This window comes from Emys orbicularis, chromosome 1 (assembly GCF_028017835.1).
Source record: "Emys orbicularis isolate rEmyOrb1 chromosome 1, rEmyOrb1.hap1, whole genome shotgun sequence".
NCBI lineage: Eukaryota > Metazoa > Chordata > Testudines > Emydidae > Emys > Emys orbicularis.
In genome coordinates this window covers 244,374,433-244,393,378 of record NC_088683.1, presented here as the reverse complement: position 1 = coordinate 244,393,378, position 18,946 = coordinate 244,374,433, and the positions used below count along the sequence as shown (strand labels likewise).

Sequence of the window (18,946 nt, the reverse complement as noted above, 5' to 3'; positions counted from 1 at the left end):
CCGCACAGGGTGAGATTCTATGTTGTGCCTCTTAAAAGCACAGCACAAAGAGGAGAATGGGGGCATGAGGCACTTGAACTACAACTCCCATGAAGCACCATGGCAGCATTTCCAAAACAGAATTATTTTGGGTTTTGGCTAAAAATTTTCAGTATTCAAATTTCTGCTCCAAACTGAAATTTTCTGTGGAAAATTTAGATGCAAACTTTTAAAGTTTTCATTGCAATTTTCTGTGGAGGAAAAAAACCTCATTTCTGTTGATTTCCCTTTGTAGAAGTCAGACGGGTTATTTCCTATCATATGTTTACCTTAGTGTTCTTCAGTCCTATTTTTGACTTGTTTCAGACAATTAACAGGGTACCAAAATAGGGCCTACTGGTTTGAATTATTAGTCTCACCTTTCAGCATTTTTTTAAACAGGTACAATATTTGGTGTCCTCCAGTATAGTAGCTGATTTTAATGCAAGTGTTTATTTTTCTTAGCAGCTCAGCCACTTCATTCTTAGGCTTGTACTAACTGGGTGACTTTTTGCTTTTTATCAATTTGTTCTAGCAGCTCTTCTTTTTGAGACCATAATCTCAGACAGTACGTCATTTTATTACCAGAAAAAAGGGTAAGTATCTCCCTAATATGCTCTGTGGTGAAGACAGATGCAAAGAAAATATTTAGCGTCAATGTCCTTCTCCTCCTTAATTGGTTCCTTTGCTCCCTGTTAGTCTGTACTCACCAGTCCCTCAAAGTCTTTGGTGTTTTACCCTCCTTGCTTCCCAACTTCAGTACAACCTCACTTCATATCTTCATATAAAGCAGTCTTTCCTAAAAAAAAATCTCTTTGTTTAATGTCTTTGATTATTTGCTCTTCAAAATTCTCTTATCCTTCATAATTCCCATTTTACCTGCTGTAATTTATAGGCTTTTCTATAGGCTTCACTTAACCTGGATTTCCATTTTCTGACACACACCTCTGAGGCTCAAATAACCTCTTGCATCTTAACACTTAGCCAAGCTAACTTTTTTCTTGCCCGTCTGCTTCTTTTTTGTTTAGGGGGTACGTGTGCCTGATGTGTCTATTATGGAATGCTTATTAATAGTTTTCATGCAAAGTCTAAGGATTTTTAGTTCTTCGCTTAACTTCAGGGTCTTTTTGACTAGGTCTCTCCTTTAAATAAGTCCCTTTTCTAAAGTTTAAATGTTCGAGTGCTAGTTTTTGTTAACATTACTCCCACAAGGATGTTGGCCACTAGTAATTAAGCAACCACCAAATAATTAATAATCTTTAACTACAATTCATGACAAATCCTACTATTCCCACCATCAGAATTTAGTGCAGAGAATGTAATCAAATATTATAGTTCACTTTGAAGTCAAGACAGAGTTCCAGTTCAGTTCAAGAAAAGCTCTTGATGTTGGAGAAAAGTCTCTCAAAGCAAAGTGGTTTCCCTTTACTTGCCTGCTTCATAAGCAATTACAAAGATCAATTGCTATGGAAGTAAATATTTGTTCCTGTTGACTTGAATTGTATTGAAGTACAAAATTCTTCAGGGCTGGATTGATTTACTTGGATTAGCTCTTATACACCAGGTGCACAGTGACCATAGTAAGCCCAATCATCTTGGAATTTCACTGAAATAGTCTACTGGAAAGCCAGATGAACAAGCATATGTTGGTCTAAGCACTGACCAGATTACGTGACTTGAAGGGCATGTCAGCTGCAATGCAGCCAAGAACATGGCAGTGCAGTCCCAGCAGCCACCACTATTTTCTGTGCTATCCACTCTGACAATCCATAGCTGCAACATATGGTTTCTAGGATTGCACAGATGAAGTGTTTGATTTGGCAACAAAATTATTTACGTAAGACTTGGCTGAGGGATAACAGTATATGAGAAAAGTCACGCGTGAAAAATTTTCTGTTGTGACTAGATAAAAAAGTCTGAAATCGGCCAATTAAAAATGCATTTCTCCTTTCAGCATCAATTCACTATTTTATTATGTAGAACCAGATGACTACAAACTGTCCTAGTAAAAATACTATTTAGTCACCATTTTCATTCTGGTCTTGGGATAGTCAGTGGAATTTATACAGACACAACAAAGTAACAGTCTCTAGAGCAGAAAACAAGCTCATTGAAGTGAAGGTGTGACCCTTATGAAAATAATTCTCTATTTTTCAGAATATGAACAGCTTATCTTACTTTAAGACATGTTTTAATGGTAAATGGATTATCACTGAGCTTGTAACTTCATCTGCCAACTGAGTTCCTTAACTACCAACCTTTCCCTGTCAACACTATTTCCTTAACCAATTTGGTTTGGAAGGGATCTAGAATTACAGTAGAATTCCAGCATCACTCTTGGTGCCATAGTAACTACTCAGATGTGCCACTTGTGACCCAAAAGCTGAGCACTGTAGTTAGGCAGACTCCTCCCCACCTTGCATGCACATGTTCATGAGCCCAGTCCCTGTGACAATGGTGCTACTGTCATTGTGACTTCTGCCAACACACACGAAAACAAACTCAAAGGGAAAGTTTACATGGAAAACAAAAAAAAGTTGGCAAAAAACACTTTTAAAAGCCCGATTGATCCTCACTTTGAGAAACTCCACACTGGGCCATAGAAAGCAGAGCAGCTTTAATTCTTGGTGATATTGCCTAAGTCCAGCCTTCCCAAAGCCTGAAATGGAGGGCAGGAATTCACCATAGGTGGCATGTCTAACTAAGCATGTACAGTTACTGTGGTAACAGCCCTGAATGCTGGTAGTACTTTAACTATTCTGGTTCTCAATGCAGCTTGTTTTGGTGTTGGCCTATTTGTGGTTCTAAAAACTAACCGGCTGATTGGGACTCCTGTGATACAACAGGGTGCATTAAAGATGCACCAAAGGAATGTAATTATTACACTATACACATCTTCAACAGCCTACAACAGGCCTTGTTTACCAGTTCACTGGTTTTGGAAACTGATCTTGACTCCCCTCCCACTAAACTCAATGGATCAGCTCCGATCAGCACCTTTCTTGGGAGGGTTCCAATATGGAACAGTCCTGCAACTGTGGTGGGAGTCAATCTTACTCTCCTGAGTAACCCCTTGGAAGTCACGTAGACTACTTGCATGAATAAGGATTATAGGATCAAATCCATGATTTCCCAATTCACAGAAGTCAGATGAGGCTTTTATTTTTACTATTTTTACAATAAAAGAACCATTTTACTTTCTTTCCTAAGCGTGTGGTGAGGTAGAAGGGGTCTGTTATCCAGATTTTAATGGGAATAACAAAAAAAAAAATTGGAAAAACTGAAAGAGTGAAAGCCCTGCCTGTGGGAACCACACCCTTTCAGCTCACAGGAACTAAACTGGTTCAGAATTATGGAAATTGTACAGTCCCTCATTTGAAAAGCAGCAGCATGCCACAGCATAGAAAGAGAACACATACTTTGGGTTAGAAAGGTGAAGAAAGCCAAGCACCAGGTTAATTTTATACTGAGGAAACCAGTGTCACCTGAAGTACAGCCAGCGGCTTTCATTTATCTCTTCCACCGATGGAGCATGATCACCAACTCTGGTACAGCACAAGAATGGAATGTAAGTAACAGAAAATGTTTGTGAGCTGGTATCTTTAGCCATGCTCAAAATAAAAACAAACCAAAACCAACAACAAAAACAAACACACAAAATAAAAATGGAATACAAAATAACAAAAAAAAAAAAATCATAGAAAGGAACAATGACAACACTGTATGATAAACATTTGCCAATAACATCCCTTAGTTTGTTTTCATACAACCATGTGGGTGGTAATCACATCCAGAAGCTATCACCTCCAAGAAAAGGAAATCCAACCATGTTACCACAGAATCTTTACAGGACAACAAAGTGCATGTAACAATTATTTCTAGTAATTATTACAAGGTGGACAAAATTACTATAAGGTGGGTGCCCAACTGGTTGAAAGACCATACTCAAAGAGAAGTTATCAGTGGGTCGCTGTCAAACTGGGAGGGTGTATTTAGTGGGTCTTGCAAGGGTCAGTCCTGGGTCTGGTACTATTCAGTATTTTCATTAATGACTTGGATAATGTAGTGGAGAGTATGGCTATAAAATCTGCAGATGACACCATACTGGGAAGGGTTGCAAGCACTTCGGAGGACAGGATTAGAATTCAAAATGACTTCGACAAATTGGAGAATTGGTCTAAATTCAACAAGAAGAAATTCAGTAAAGATAAGTGCAAAGTACTACATTTTGGAAGTAAAAATCAAATGTACAACTACAAAATGGGGAACAGTACTGCTGAAAAGGATCTGGGAGTTATAGTGGATCACAAATTGAATACGAGTCAACAATGTGATGCAGTTTTTAAAAAGGTTAATATCATTCTAGGGTGTATTAAAGGGAGTGTCGTACCGAAGTCCCAGAAGGTAATCATCCGACTCTACTCTGCGCTAGTGAGGCCTCAGCTGGAATAGTGTCCAATTCTGGGTGCCATACTTTAGGAAAGATGTGGACAACCTGGAGCGAGTCCAAAGGACAGCCACAAACATGAGAAAAGCTTTAGTAAACCTGATCTACAAGGAAAGATTAAAAAAAACTGGGCATTTTAAATCTTGAGAAAAGAAGACAGAGGGACTTAATAAAAATCTTCAAATATGCTAATGGCTGTTATCAAGAGGACTGTGATCAATTGTTCTCCACGTCCACTAAAGGTAGGACAAGTAGTAACTGGCTTAATCTGCAGCAAGGGAGGTTTAAGTTAGATATTAGCAAAAACTTTTCAGCTAGAAGGGTAGTTAAGTTCTGGGACAGGCTTCCAAGGGAGGTTGTGGAATCCCCCTCAATGGAGGTTTTTAAGAACAGGCTGGACAAACACCCGTCAGAGATGGTCTAGGTTTACTTTCTCCTGCTTCAGTGCAGGGGCTGGACTAGATGCCCTCTCAAGGTCCCTTCCAGCCTTATGTTGCTATGATTGGCTACACATATACATATAAGATATAGCTATAACAGTGGTAGGCAACCTATGGCACATGTGCTGAAGGCGGCACGCGAGCTGATTTTCAGTGGCACTCACACTGCCCGGGTCTTGGCCACCAGTCCGGGGGGCTCTGCATTTTAATTTAATTTTAAATGAAGCTTCTTAAACATTTTAAAAACCTTATTTACTTTACATACAACAATAGTTTAGTTATATATTATAGACTTATAGAAAGAGACCTTCTAAAAACGTTAAAATGTATTACTGGCATTTATTAGACCCATGAGTTTATTATTAGAGTTAATAAATGAAGACTCGGCACACCACTTCTGAAAGGTTGCCGACCCCTGAGCTATAATATAGATATAGATTGGAGAGAGAGATTGTGTGCATATGTACATAAGATATGGCCAATTCATATACACACAAAAATATATTTAAAAAAAAACATTAAAGGTTGCAAAGTTGAGCATTCTAAAATTAGCACATTCCAGAATTAAGGTTACCTTGTGCAGGTAGTCACACCTACAGTTAAGGTTGCCTGAGTCTCTCCATTCTAAGATTCTCTTTTCAGTTGCTTATAACTGCCAAACTAACAGGCAGATATTTTCCATGGTGTATGTCCATGGAAGATATTTTTGGAAAATTATAGCAAAACCTGTTCAGCTTTTTCATCAGAATAAGTTTAGGGAAAAATACATTTTTACTGAGGTTAAAATATCCATCCAACCATTCTGTTGAGAAGCTCTAGTGCCTCCATACTTTGGAGCAGGGACTTCAAATCTGGCAGGAGGGCACCCTGGTGTCAGGGATGTGCCTTTTGGCATCCCCCGCAATAACCCACACTAATTTAACCACATTACAAGCCCCTAAAAATTCCACTTTGCACATGCTCAGTAGACACTTCTTGGAGTTTGGCCACTAAATTTTCCTGAAGAGTCCATATGCTCTGAGCACGCTCTGGCCCTGGGATGCAGGGACGGAGCAGGATTAACTGCTCTTTCCCAGTACTGGAGGCTACAGTGGCACCAGCACAGGAACTGAGAGCAGGAAGCCCGTCTCTCCAGGCAGAACAGAGGATGAAGCAGTCTGACTTGAAGGCAGAGGGGACTAAGGCCAGAATGGGGTGAAGGGGTGATTGGGTCCTATTGGTCAAGGAGACAGGGAGCCAGGGAGGGTAGGGATGGGGAGACTGAGCTCACACTCAAAATTGTGGGGGAGGGTAGGGAGACCGGTTGGGCAAGGAGATTGGGAGTCGGGGAAGGTAGAGATCAGATATGGAGCCTGGGGAGGAGGCTGGGACTTGGACAGAGAACCTGGAGGAAGAGAAGACTGGGATGAGGAGCCAGGGCTTAGGAAGGGGGCTAAATAGGTTTCAACCCAGCTGATGACCCATGTGGGTGTCAGTATGATGTAAGTTCTGCCTGTGCAATCTTAATTCAGACCCTTGTGATCATGTAATTAAAAGCTGAATTACAATCTGCACATTTTCTCCATAGGACACCTGCTAATTCAGTGCACTGGATGGTGCTCACTGAATGAGTTAGCTATTAAATATTTTGTTTTATTCTCATGGGTCAGTATCTGGCCCCATGCCTCATTTACTGCACATCCCTCAATTTCTCATTGCTTAAATTTTTAAGCACAGTCGTACATTGTGCAATTTTACTTCCATATAGTTAAAACATTCAATAAGTCTTTGTATCTGAATAAGCTGGACAACAGGACTTCAATTAAAAATCCTGCTATTTCAATAGTAACCATGTCACTATGCATCATTTAAGTACCAAAAAAACAGAAAAGTTAGTATTGGAAATCAAAACCTCTCCCCCCAGCAAGAACAGTGCTTAATTATATTCTCTCTCACAAGCTACTTTACAGTTCCTAAAATTCAGAAAAAAGTTTGTTTACTAATTAAAATTCATGTTTTGAAATGAATTAATTTCAGCTACTTGTAGTGACTCTTCCCACCCACCTAGTTTGAAACAACAAATTCTGAACAAAAAAGGGGAGGACATTAGTCAGCATTTTGCTTCAATGGCAACAGTCAGTACTAAACTGGAAAAAGGAAGCACTGCCCCAACGGGTCACCCATTCCTAATGAACAATGACAGGTTTGTCATTTTGAGATATAAATGCAAGAGTTCCCTTTCCCTGTGAGAAGTACAAGTGAAACCTTGTCAGCCACTCTCTAGAGAGGAACTTTGACAATGCTTCTGATTTATTGGCCTGTCAGATCTCTCTGAAGTTTTTTAGCAGCTTCAGGCAGGAAAAATGTTTCTTGTCTTTAACCACCACTGGATTTTTAAACTTCCCCCAACCCCCGCTAGATTATTCAAGCTAAACTGTATTTTCCCAAACAAAAACAAACTCACTCCTCCAAGAACATAGCCATTTACCATTCAGGGACTTAAATGTAATCTTCCAAAAAGACATCTATGAGATCCAAGAAACTCAAGCATCTGGCATGATGGGAATGAAAAATTATTATTACTGATGTTTAAATTTTTAACATGTTTAGTTTCCAATGGCTGAATCTAAAATGGACACAACTTCCCAAACAAGGCAAGCGTGGAAGAATGTTATTAGTTTTAGCTGGACTTTTGGTTTTTTCTTTTATAAACTCGTTATACTAATGGCTCAAGAATTAAATTGAAGTTTAAGGTTAAAACCACTCTGAATTTCACAGGGTACAAGTGGCCTTTTTTATGGTTGTCTGCAACTTCTGAATTATAGGTCCAGTTCATGAACTGCATCATTGCCCCCCTCTCCCACTTAATCTAGTAAATGAACAAAAAGCAATGTTAACCTTTAATCTCTTTTCTGTTAAAGTATCCTGTATAATTAAACACTTCTTAACTCTCAACCTCTCACGCTTTATTTACTGCCATCTAATTTAAAAGGGCATAAGTGCCAGGGGTCCAGGCATCATCCATTTAAAGAAACAGTGAATACCTTGAATTCCATACTGCACCTCAGCTGAGCCCTATATTCCATGCTATTGCTTCTGTTTGAGATACAGACTTCCTTTAGTTTTTTCTTTATACTGCATCTTCTGATGCCTCACACCCCACCCAAAAGGATAAGAACTAGCATGTTAAACTCTTCTGAACTTCACTAGGAAGCTGCAATCTCTATCCCCCTGCTACCCTCCTATAACAAAGGGGGCATTTTACTTCTCAGTGGCTGGCACTGTATCATGACAAATGACCACTAACCAGTGTTTGAGTTTCTAACTCTTATTCAGCTGCACATGGCTGCCATCTCCTGGTTTAAGTAAGTTTAATTTTATGTGGCCTATGGGAAGACAAACTGCCCCAATTCCAGTGAACACTGTACAGGGGTCAGTCAAATACTGCATTTCCTAATCAGAATGCTACAAACAGATCTATATAATTATATAGATGAGAGGTTAACCATTTTGTTCTGTTCAACCAAGCCAAAAAGGTAGTGATTTCTTGTCACTTCCAATCAGGGGGTTCTGTTATGCCTCCAACACACAATTTAATATCTATAGGTATGTCAATCTGCCCTGCTGTGACATTACAGTTGTCTTTTGGAAGCCATTCCAGGAGTGGTATCACAGCACTGGTCAACTAGTGTTTTCACCTGTGCTGCTTCATGGCCTGAATTATTGATTTTGGGGAGCGGCACTTTCATGAACAGCATAAGAAAAGAACATGGTATCACTTACTGATGGAGCAAAACTATTGAAGTGGCCCTATCATCAACAAAACAATGTCAGAAAAACCAATGTCCTCCCTCAAATGCCTCCAGAAATGCTCATGTCACCTCAGGTTCCTGGACCATCAAAAAAAGGTTCGTCACTGCAAGAGGAGAGGTACACCTCATCCTCAAATTGCAAAAAATAACGACAGGCCTGTGATATGAGTAATATTTCCAGCTGTCCCAACTAAGCCCAACCCAAACACTCAAGAATGTACCCAGCTGTTTGAATTTAACCATCAGCCATCTGGAATGACCCCAAGGTCATCACGGCGAGGTGAGAATCTAAGGAGTTGGGGGTGGGTAATGCCTGAGTGTCTTTGCTAGCCATAGCTAGTCTTTCTTCTGAGAATTTGTCTAGAAAATTCTAGAGGAAAACAAGTCAGTGTGTGGGATTCCCAGAAGTGCTCAGCGCTGGCCTGTTTCTGCGCCCATTGACTGCAATGGTTCAACTTCCACTGATTTCAATGGGAGCAGTTAGGCCAATTCCAAGTGCTTTTGGAAATCCCACCCACTCCGAGTCATTTCTTAACTGAACCAAGGAAATACATATCAGCTGGCAATTTCCTCTCTTTGTCCAACTACAGAGGTGGTCCCTAACCTGCTAACTTTAGCAAAGATAAATAGAGACTGTTACCTCAGCATCTGCAGTTTTCCCTGGTGCTTACCTATACCCTACTACAGGACCTTGGATATTGCAAATTCTGGTGAACACACTTAGTATTGAAGGCAATCAGTATGTTGTAAGGGCCACACAGCATGTGTACAGTACGCCAAAACCCTAATATAGCAGGAGCATACCTGCTAAATAACTGTTGATGGATTCATGATTCTCTACGAGGGCTTTTGCTTCCCAAGATAAGTAGCTTCAAAAATATACACCTCTACCCCGATATAATGCTGTCCTCGGGAGCCAAAAAATCTTACCGCATTATAGGTGAAACCGCGTTATATTGAACTTGCTTTGATCCGCCGGAGTGCGCAGCCCCGCCCCGCCGGAGTACTGCTTTACCGCGTTATATCCAAATTCGTGTTATATCGGGTCGCGTTATATCGGGGTAGAGGTGTATATGCCTATAACCTCAGAGCATCTGTATATTGGCAGTTTGACTACGTTGTTATGATTACATACCATAACCATAATCTTTATGTTGGCCATGTCCTCAAGCAGTACAGTAAGATCCTGATTGTTCTAACAGTCCAGGAAATACCAGATTTGTTTGGATAACAGCCTGTTTAGATCCAGCTCCCACTGAAACCATGGAAAGTCTCACACTGAATTCAATGGGATCAGGGCTATTATCAGGGGCCAAGAGATGGGGACTGGTGTTAGTTCATTGATTTAGAAGTTGGGATACAGGGGCCCTATTGTCTCCTTGTAGGATGTGAGCAATTTCCATTCAAGTCAATAGATGTTACTTGTATCCTGCTAAGGAGCTCAGGCCTCCAGGTGTTTTGGTTAATAGGGATCCTACTGTACTATACACTCATAGTGTCAACGAAAGTAACTTCTTATTTAGTGTCCTTACCAATACATCTGTACCCCTTAAAATCTAGAGATGCCTAACAAGCATCACACAGGTGGTTTTAGTGTATCAGCGACTAGCAGAGTACAGTGTTTTTTTCTTTTTTAAAGACTATAACATTACCCAGTGTTTGGATGTGTACTGACCTAATGTTCAGCCATGACAGCATGGGTGTTGTGCCTCCACCAATAATCCAGACAGTGAAAAAGACAATAAGAAGGGTTGTTGAGAACATCATTTGATGGGAGTAAGTAGCAGTGTCTCGTATGGCCAGAGCAAATGCCATGGCTCCTCTAAGACCTGCACAGAAAGAAAGGAATGAACTAGGTGAACTTCTTAAGTACTAGTGACAGTTTTCACAGCACTTCCTTAAACATTCATCCAGTCTAAAAACAAAACCCCAAGATAGTGTGTAGGAGCCAAAAGAAGGGACTCCCCACTGTATCAGCTTCTTAAAATAACCAAACACCATGAAAACACCACCTGATCTGGCCCATTAAGATGTGCAATGTCAGCACTGCAATGCCCTGCACAAACTCCCACTCACCTCAGGCACAGGGGCTACGTTATGATAGGGAGGGGACATGGTTAGAGTGTTCTGTGCTCCAGCTATGCTCAGCTGGTTATGGTTCCTTACAAACCAGAGTCAGCAGGCATAAGTTAGAGCAGCTCTTAGACTGCTCTAACCTATGCCATGCCTCAGGGCGGAGCATATCTGCCCTGAAAATGAGGAAGCAGTAACAAGGTACCTGACAGCTTCATTCTCTGCCACAGCATTTTCATTAACATGGTTATGAGTCCAAAGGTAACTGTATAAATAATAGGGACAAATATTTCCAGAAAAGCTTGTGGAAAGAAGTTGCCTGCTGACTGAAGTAAAAATACTTTTTAGAAATTAAGAAGCTCCCTGCATCCAGAAAGAGCATGCAAACCTTTCAATTTGCTCCCACAGCTCTAATACCAGTGTTGCTATAAAAGAGCTGAGAGCTTGGAGAATTCTGGGTAATAACATGCTTCTAAGCACAACACACATCCCAGGGGGTTTCAGAATTCCAGCAGCAAGGCCTACCCAGACAGGCAGCCACGGACTTATTTGTAACAGTAAAAACACTCAGTAATTTGTTTTTACTAGCAAGGAAGCATGAACATTAGCAGCTCACTTGTGTGACAGAGAAAGCAAATAAAAATACTCCCCTCTCCTTTTCTTTACTTTAACTCTAGCTCTAGGTGGTTTTTCCACACTTATATTTCTGACAGCATTGGTTCCGGTCCTGTCATTCCCTAAAGGTAATTTTTTTTGGGGGGGGGGGGGAAGGAGGGGGAGGGAGGAGAATATTGCAAAATTTCTATTTGCAAAATTTCAAAACAAACATTTTGACCAATCTTAGTCATAACCATGCAGGGATCATCCAGCTGCCAGAGGCCAGAGACTGTCACTACTGTCAGAATCATGACAGCTTCTGATCTGTCTGTAAAGAAATGAAGTTGAATAGGAGACAGACACTGTATAAAGATGCTATGCTAAGTCAATTGCTACAGCATTATTATTTTTTTTTAATTAAAAAAAACACACACCACACTACTCTTCTCCCGATTAGAAATTGCACATCAGTTATAAAAAGGAGGATTTTCACGAGAGGATTATTTAGACTTATGTAAAACAGAATTATTGCTTCACCAAACACTTTTACCTGAAAACATCATCATGTGCTGAAAGTTCCAACTGATCTTGTGCCTTCTGCCCAGATTCAAGAAGAAAGAGAGAGGGTAGATGTGTGCAGCTCTGCCCAGAAAGATTGCAATCTGATCACAGCTGGGGGTTAAGGATCCACTGGTCTTAAGATAAATACACAGTCGCTGACATCTGCTCCATCATCATGCTACTGGAAACTTAACACAACCTACTCACTGGAGCAAAAGGTACGTTATTTTTCCTCCTATAAGTGACTTAGAAATGTACACGGACAGTAAAAAGGTCTTCTTACTCATTAGGCTGATTACTTTATACCTTATTGCAGTATATAAGTTTGATACTGTATATATAAATCAAGACTATTTGATGCAGATTGAAATATAAAAAAAATTGAAGGATGCAGACAAACACCTTCAAATATTAACAACTAACAGACCTCAGCACAAGAACTTAAACTCTGCTTTTTAATACAGCTCAGAAAACTAGCAGGAACCGAAGAGGATTCGCCTGCCCCATTTATTTGTTCTGAATCAGTCTGTTGAGGGGAGAGGGGTGGATGAGAAGAAGGAAGATACAGCCTCCTCCAAAGCACTTTTAAAATACAATATGGTACACAATATGGTACAAAAACCTCATTGGTTGCCCATATGTTTAGCTCACACAACAGGGAACCACTTTATATGCAGTACTTTGCTATAGTATGTGGAATTTGAAAAGGCCGCATATTAGGCAGGGTGAGAGAACAGCAGAGGAAGGAGAATATGAGATTAAAATACACTAGTGGAAGGCATCTTTTGAAAAAAAAAAAAAAATCAAACCCATCCATCCAAAACTCAGGAGACTAGGCACATTGGGAAGGGGACACCTTCTGTGAACCTTGCCATCAAGTTTAACTATGTAATTCCCTTGGGCAGGTTTATATTTTATCATAATGAAGGCTGCAAAAATCCATGCACATTGTTCAGATGGGGCGTGAGATAAAACAACCTCCTTATAAACAATATTCTTACCTAGCCCATCCCAGATGTGTTTTGATGTGCAGATGATACAAAACTACTTAAGATAGTTAAGACCCAGGCAGACTGTGAAGAGCTACCAAAGGATCTCTCAAAACTGGGTGACTGGGCAACAAAATGGCATATGAAATTCAATGTTGATAAATGCAAAATAATGCACATTGGAAAACATAATCCCAACTATACATATAAAATGATGGGGTCTAAATTAGCTGTTACCACGCAAGAAAGAGATCTTGGAGTCATTGTGAATAGTTTTCTGAAAACATCCACTCAATGTGCAGGGCAGTCAAAAAAGCAAACAGAATGTTGGGAATCATTAGGAAATGGATAGATAATAAGACCGAAAATATCATATTGCCTCTATATAAACCCATGGTACGTCCACATCTTGAATACTGTGTGCAGATGTGGTCGCCCCATCTCAAAAAAGATATATTTGAATTGGAAAAGGTTCAGAAAATGGCAACAAAAATGCTTTGGGGCATGGAACAGCTTCTGTATGAGGCGAGATTAAGAAGACTGGGACTTTTCAGCTTGGAAAAGAGAAGACGGGGGGGGGGGGATTATCACAGAAGTCTATAAAATCATGACTAGTGTGAAGAAAGTGTTATTTACTCCTTCTCATAAGAACTAGGTGTCACCCAATTAAATTAATAGGCAGCAGGTTTTAAACAAACAAAAGGAAGTATTTCTTTACACAACGCACTGTCAACCTGTGGAACTCTTTGCCAAAGGATGTTGTGAAGGCCAAGACTATAACAGGGTTCAAAAAAGAACTAGATAAGTTCATGGCGGATAGTTCCATCAATCGCTATTAGCAAGGATGGGCAGGGATGGTGTCCCTAGCCTCTGTTTGCCAGAAGCTGGGAATGGGCGACGGGATGGATCACTTGATGACTGCCTGTTTTCTTTATTTCCTCTGAAGCACCTGGCACTGGCCACTGTCAGAAGACAGGTTGCTGGGCTAGATGGACCATTGGTCTGACCCAGTATGGGTGTGTGTGTGTGTGTGTGTGTGTGTGTGTGTGTGTGTGTGTGTGTGTGTGTGTGTGTGTGTGTGTGTGTGTGTGTGTTAATGCCAGGCAATACAACATACTTCCTTGTGTTTTAAAACCTGGAGAAGATAAACTTTACTGAGCCATTTCTATTTTACAAGAGGTGATTAAGGCTAGATGTGTTCTGGACTAGCTAAAAACCCAACACCACAAAAACCTAGAACCCTAACTTCATCTTGTTTTATTGAGCCATCGCTGTTCACAGAAAGCTAGTACTCTCTTATATGGACTCTGACATGGTAGGTTCTCAGTTATTTACACTCAGCTAATCCATTTTCCAGGTATGTGCAAAGGAGTGTCTAAGGCCTGTCTCCACTACAAAGTAAGTCCATGTAAGGCAGCTTACGTCAATCTAACTATGTAAGCGTACACACTACAGTGTTCTGCCTGTTGCTGTAATTCGTCTGCTACGCCGACCTAGTAAACCCACCTCGACGAGAGGGGCAAGGCTTAGGCTGATGTAGGTTGGGCGATGCAGTATCTGTATAGGCTCCAGCTGGGAGCTCCGTGGGGAGCCGGGAGCTGAGAGCACGGGCGGCAGCCGGGCTCCAGCTGGGAGCTTGGTGCCGAGCTGAGAGCCTGGGCTCTCAGCCCACACACTGCCCCTCTTAAGTTGGTGCAAGCGCTCTTGGTGAGGATGCGCACCACTGACAGAAGGAAAAAAACGCACCACTGACGGACATGGAAAAAAACGCAGTAATTATTGCAGTGGCTGTAAGTCAGCCTAACGTAGGTCAACTTAATTGTGTAGTATAGACATGGCCTAACTAATGCAAGATAGTGCCTTGATTTGTGTACGCTGATTTGAGCGGACAACATAGGGTATCCTTCTCCTATCCTTTAATTCAGAAACACCTTTTCCACCCTGAATATTTGAAGCTTTAAGTTCTGTTATAACGGCAGGGAGTGTAGCTGTCTCCAGCATATTTGCTGTTGAGCACATAAACCAATGATACACAGCTCTTAGAAGCTGTTCAGGTACATGAGAGCCCTGGGGCTTGCATGCCATAAGGTCCTTAGCTCTGCAGGGGCAGATGAAGGTTGTTTTCAAAAGATTCTTGCATCAGCAGCACATTGCAGGAAAACACAAGTCAAAAAACATCATCTCTTTGAGATGCATGAGTGGCTGAGGGAAGGCAAAAAGGCATGGCAAGTTTTCAGGAACCTAAAATAAATAACTTGTTAGATGAAAAGCAAGAAAGGATACAAAAGCTCCAATGATGAAAATTGGGCTGAATATGTGTTTCTGGAAAGTAAAAAGGGCTAAACCCATATATGAAAATATGAAGTTTTCAGCCAGGAAGTGCAGTACCTCAAAGAGCTGGGGAGAAAAACATTCACATTGAAGAATTACATAGTAAAACTGACAGTCTTATTTTTTATTTAAAAAAAAAAAAAAACACCAACCAACACTACACCACATGGGAAGTGAAGAATAGGGTCTTACCTGCTTAGTTCGGCTCCTTGACTCGACTGACAAATTGTTGTATGTATAATGAGCCTGTGTAATTCCACAAAAGAGAACCGCCACCACACCTGCCAATAGATTCACAGACACAAACAGAGCTGGATGATAAAGTTCTTTGCTTACCATCTTAAATCCAGTATAAACATAATTACTTGATTCTCCTGACTGCCTTGTTTATTATTTGTATGACCATTGCACCGAGGAGCTCTAGTCATGGACCAGGATCCCACTGTGCTAGGTGCTGTACCAACACAGAACAAAAAGACAGTCGCTTGCCCTCCTACCTTTGCTTATACTCGTGGTTTAACACATTGTTCTTTAGTTCTGGAAGATTTATTCCTCACAGTAAAGGGACGTTTATATGATGTTTTTGTTAACCAACCATTTCTTTAAGACTATCAAATTTTAGAGCTCTCCAAATGGTCTTCAACAAAATAAATGAGCAACATAGCTTGGACACACTGCTGGTAACAGAAAGCAGAATCACTTCAATACCTAGGTTTAGGTAACTCAGTGCAGTAGACTGGATATCTTCTCTGAGAAGATTCATTAGGAGAGGAGAGCGGCCCTTGATTTAAGTCCAGGAGAGAAGATTTGATGTAGTGTTCTGTATATTATGTTTAGCTGGGGATTTGGGGAAACCATTACCAAGCATCTGAAGAAGTGAGGTTTTTACCCACGAAAGCTTATGCTCCCAATACTTCTGTTAGTCTTAAAGGTGCCACAGGACCCTTTGTTGCTCATTACCAAGCTGTATCTGAAGACATCTCAAGTTACGTAATACAGAGGTGACAATGAGGTGCAAATAGAATTATTTAGCTTTAAAGCTACAATCTGAAGTAGCAACTAAAAACAGAAAGCCAGCTCCCTGGGTAATCAGTGTGGATATTACGGTCAACACAAAATTAACAATCAAGATTAACATTTCTTGCTTAGAGCCAAGTTCTAACATGCACAGACTTTGACAGGTAATAAGAAAAGCCCACATTTTCCAGGGGTTGTTTTCCAGTGTAGTTTTACCAGTAAGGAAAGTGAAAACATTTTAGCACTAAAAACATTCATCCTATATGAAGTGCTGTTAAAACAGATTTAATTCGGCAAGTGAACAAAGGAGATGGACAGAAGTTTGATCTCTTTTTGCTTGACTCCAAAACATCTCACCTGTAAACCCACAAGCTTCAGCTAGCAAGAAAGTGCTCCAGGACATCAGGAAGAAGAGAGCTGTCTCCAGCAGGGGGAAGCAATGCAGTTTGGTAAACTTGGTCACATAAATACTTTGTTAAGGGATCAACAAATACCTGGTGATTTTGGCTGAATGTTAGTACAGTTACACCTAATGTTTATAAAAAGCCTTTTTGTTTGCATTAGTGTGAAGTGTCAATCCAAACCAAGACAATTTCAACATTAAATCCATCAACTCATCTATGTCAAGGCTGAAGTATCAGACACTCAAGAATGAGGAAGTTTAAGGTTTCTTTTGCAACAGTAACCTGGCCACCTTGCACATCTTTGAGGATGAGGCAAGGATGGAGTCTGCAGCATAATTTGGCTGGAGTTAGAGTTAGATAAGACCAACCTGAGATGATGAAGGCTATTCAATGATGGTGACATTACACCAAAGAGTAAATGACATTACACCAACTGGTATTTTGGCTACTACCTTATTCTTCATATTATTCCTTTCCCTCATCAAAGCCCACAATATTGTAGAGAGGGCACTGTACTGTGCTTGTATGCACAACAAGCAGGCAGACTCTGCACTTGCAAGGAAATAGTATGTACAATACTCTTACTATATATATATATATATATATATATATATATATATATATAGTATCACATATAGTTGAGTGTGGCAATACTGACCAGCTATCAGTCCCTGGATATCTTACTAAAAACCAAAAGATCAAAAGCAAGTTATTTGCACAACTATTAGAAACAATCAAAACAATTTTAAAGTGGGTAATGCATGACTAAACTTCCCCTATTTATTTAATCAACCCTCAATGACAAAGAGATGCAGAGGCAGGCAAAGTGCTCTAAGAACTACAGCTGTGTCAGTACTGGGGAAAATCAGTCAGAAGCAGAAGTTTATGAAGCTTGTGTGTGACTTAACAGTAACGTGTTACTGTTCTTTTATAGCTAATTAAAACCTTTATTTTCAGTATTATACTTGGATACAATTAAATTATTTTTTGACGTGAATCTCACTTTTAAAAGAAAGAGTTTAAAGTTTCATATCCTAACTGACGATTCCAGTGCATGTATGGTAAAGCAAAGTCTCATGCTTTTTCTTAACAGATGTTATCTTGTGAACAACCTCCCTTTCCATTCCCTGACTGGCCACTCTGCCTCCCATTCATCAGCAAGTAATATCCCTGTGTCAGCTAGAGCAAATGCTAAAATGGATGTGTCATGTTACAACTATTTATATATTTTAGCTGTATTTTAAATACAATTTGGTAGTTGAATATAAATTGAAATAGCAGCAACATGCGACCAACCAGCTCCATATGGACCATTGGCAGACCAGAGCCCAGTTTGAGAAGAACTATATTAATATCATGTTAATGGTCACTCAAACCTGAGAAGTCTAAAATTTCAGATTGTAAAAGGTACCACGGCACCTTTTCTCTCTTAATGCCTTAAGCATTTTCATTATGCAGGACATGAGCGGGGTGGGGGCAGGGAGAGCAGTCAGATAGCCTGGACTATGGGAACATGTAATGAGAGACACTTTTGGAGAAATGTTGTCCAAAATAAAATGTCATGGATTTATGATTTAAAAAATATTTATCACTTTCCACTCCTTTGAGGTTAGTTTTCTGATGCACACATGCATCAAAGTAAGACAGACTGTGTTTGAGTAAGAGTACACCAGCATATCTAGAAGAAAAGGCTGTGAGTTTGATGAAGCATCATGACCTCTTACTCCGGTCAAGCTTTAGGTCCAATGCCCCACTCCTGCAACCAGATCCACAGAGACTGATCATTGTACCTGTATACAACACTCCACTGCAGATCCAATAGTAGAATTGGGACATAGGCTTGAAAATAATGGAAAAAAATCACGTGAAGTGGGTTGTATTATATCAATACTGATAAGGCAGAATCGAGTTTTATTTGAACAATATCTGAGATGAGACTCCTGCAGAAAGATTAAACATAAGGCCCATAGCAAGAGCCCAATAGTGTCTGAAAGGGTTATTAATGGCTCAAGTGGTTAAGGCATTGGAACAGTGAATATGAACCACCAAGTTGCCTTCCAAGTGTTAAAACTGCTTCTTTTTAAGGGTAGGTCTCCACTACAATTACAATCTATATGTAAGTCTCACTAGTGTAGCTATGTCACTTAGCGATGTGTAATTTTTACCGATATTGTTATACCAATAAAATCCTTAGTGTGGAAAGAGTTATACCAGCATGAAGGTGGTGTAGAGGGGTGGCAGGCCTCTCAGGAGCTTCCCCTTGGCAGAGTGCATATGC

General features: G+C 40.3%; 1 protein-coding gene across 1 annotated transcript in view; it reads right to left on the bottom strand.

Moving 5' to 3' along the window:
• Positions 1-18,946, bottom strand: part of SLC9A7 (solute carrier family 9 member A7) — a 104,846-nt gene that overhangs the window by 17,696 nt on the left and 68,204 nt on the right. Inside the window, exons 8-13 of the mRNA XM_065411081.1 lie at positions 16,622-16,734; positions 15,440-15,528; positions 15,200-15,313; positions 11,917-12,028; positions 10,372-10,525; positions 3,504-3,563 (exon numbers count right to left, since the gene is read on the bottom strand). Of these exons, the coding sequence (XP_065267153.1) occupies positions 3,504-3,563; positions 10,372-10,525; positions 11,917-12,028; positions 15,200-15,313; positions 15,440-15,528; positions 16,622-16,734 (642 nt within the window). The remainder of the gene's footprint in view (positions 1-3,503; positions 3,564-10,371; positions 10,526-11,916; positions 12,029-15,199; positions 15,314-15,439; positions 15,529-16,621; positions 16,735-18,946) is intronic.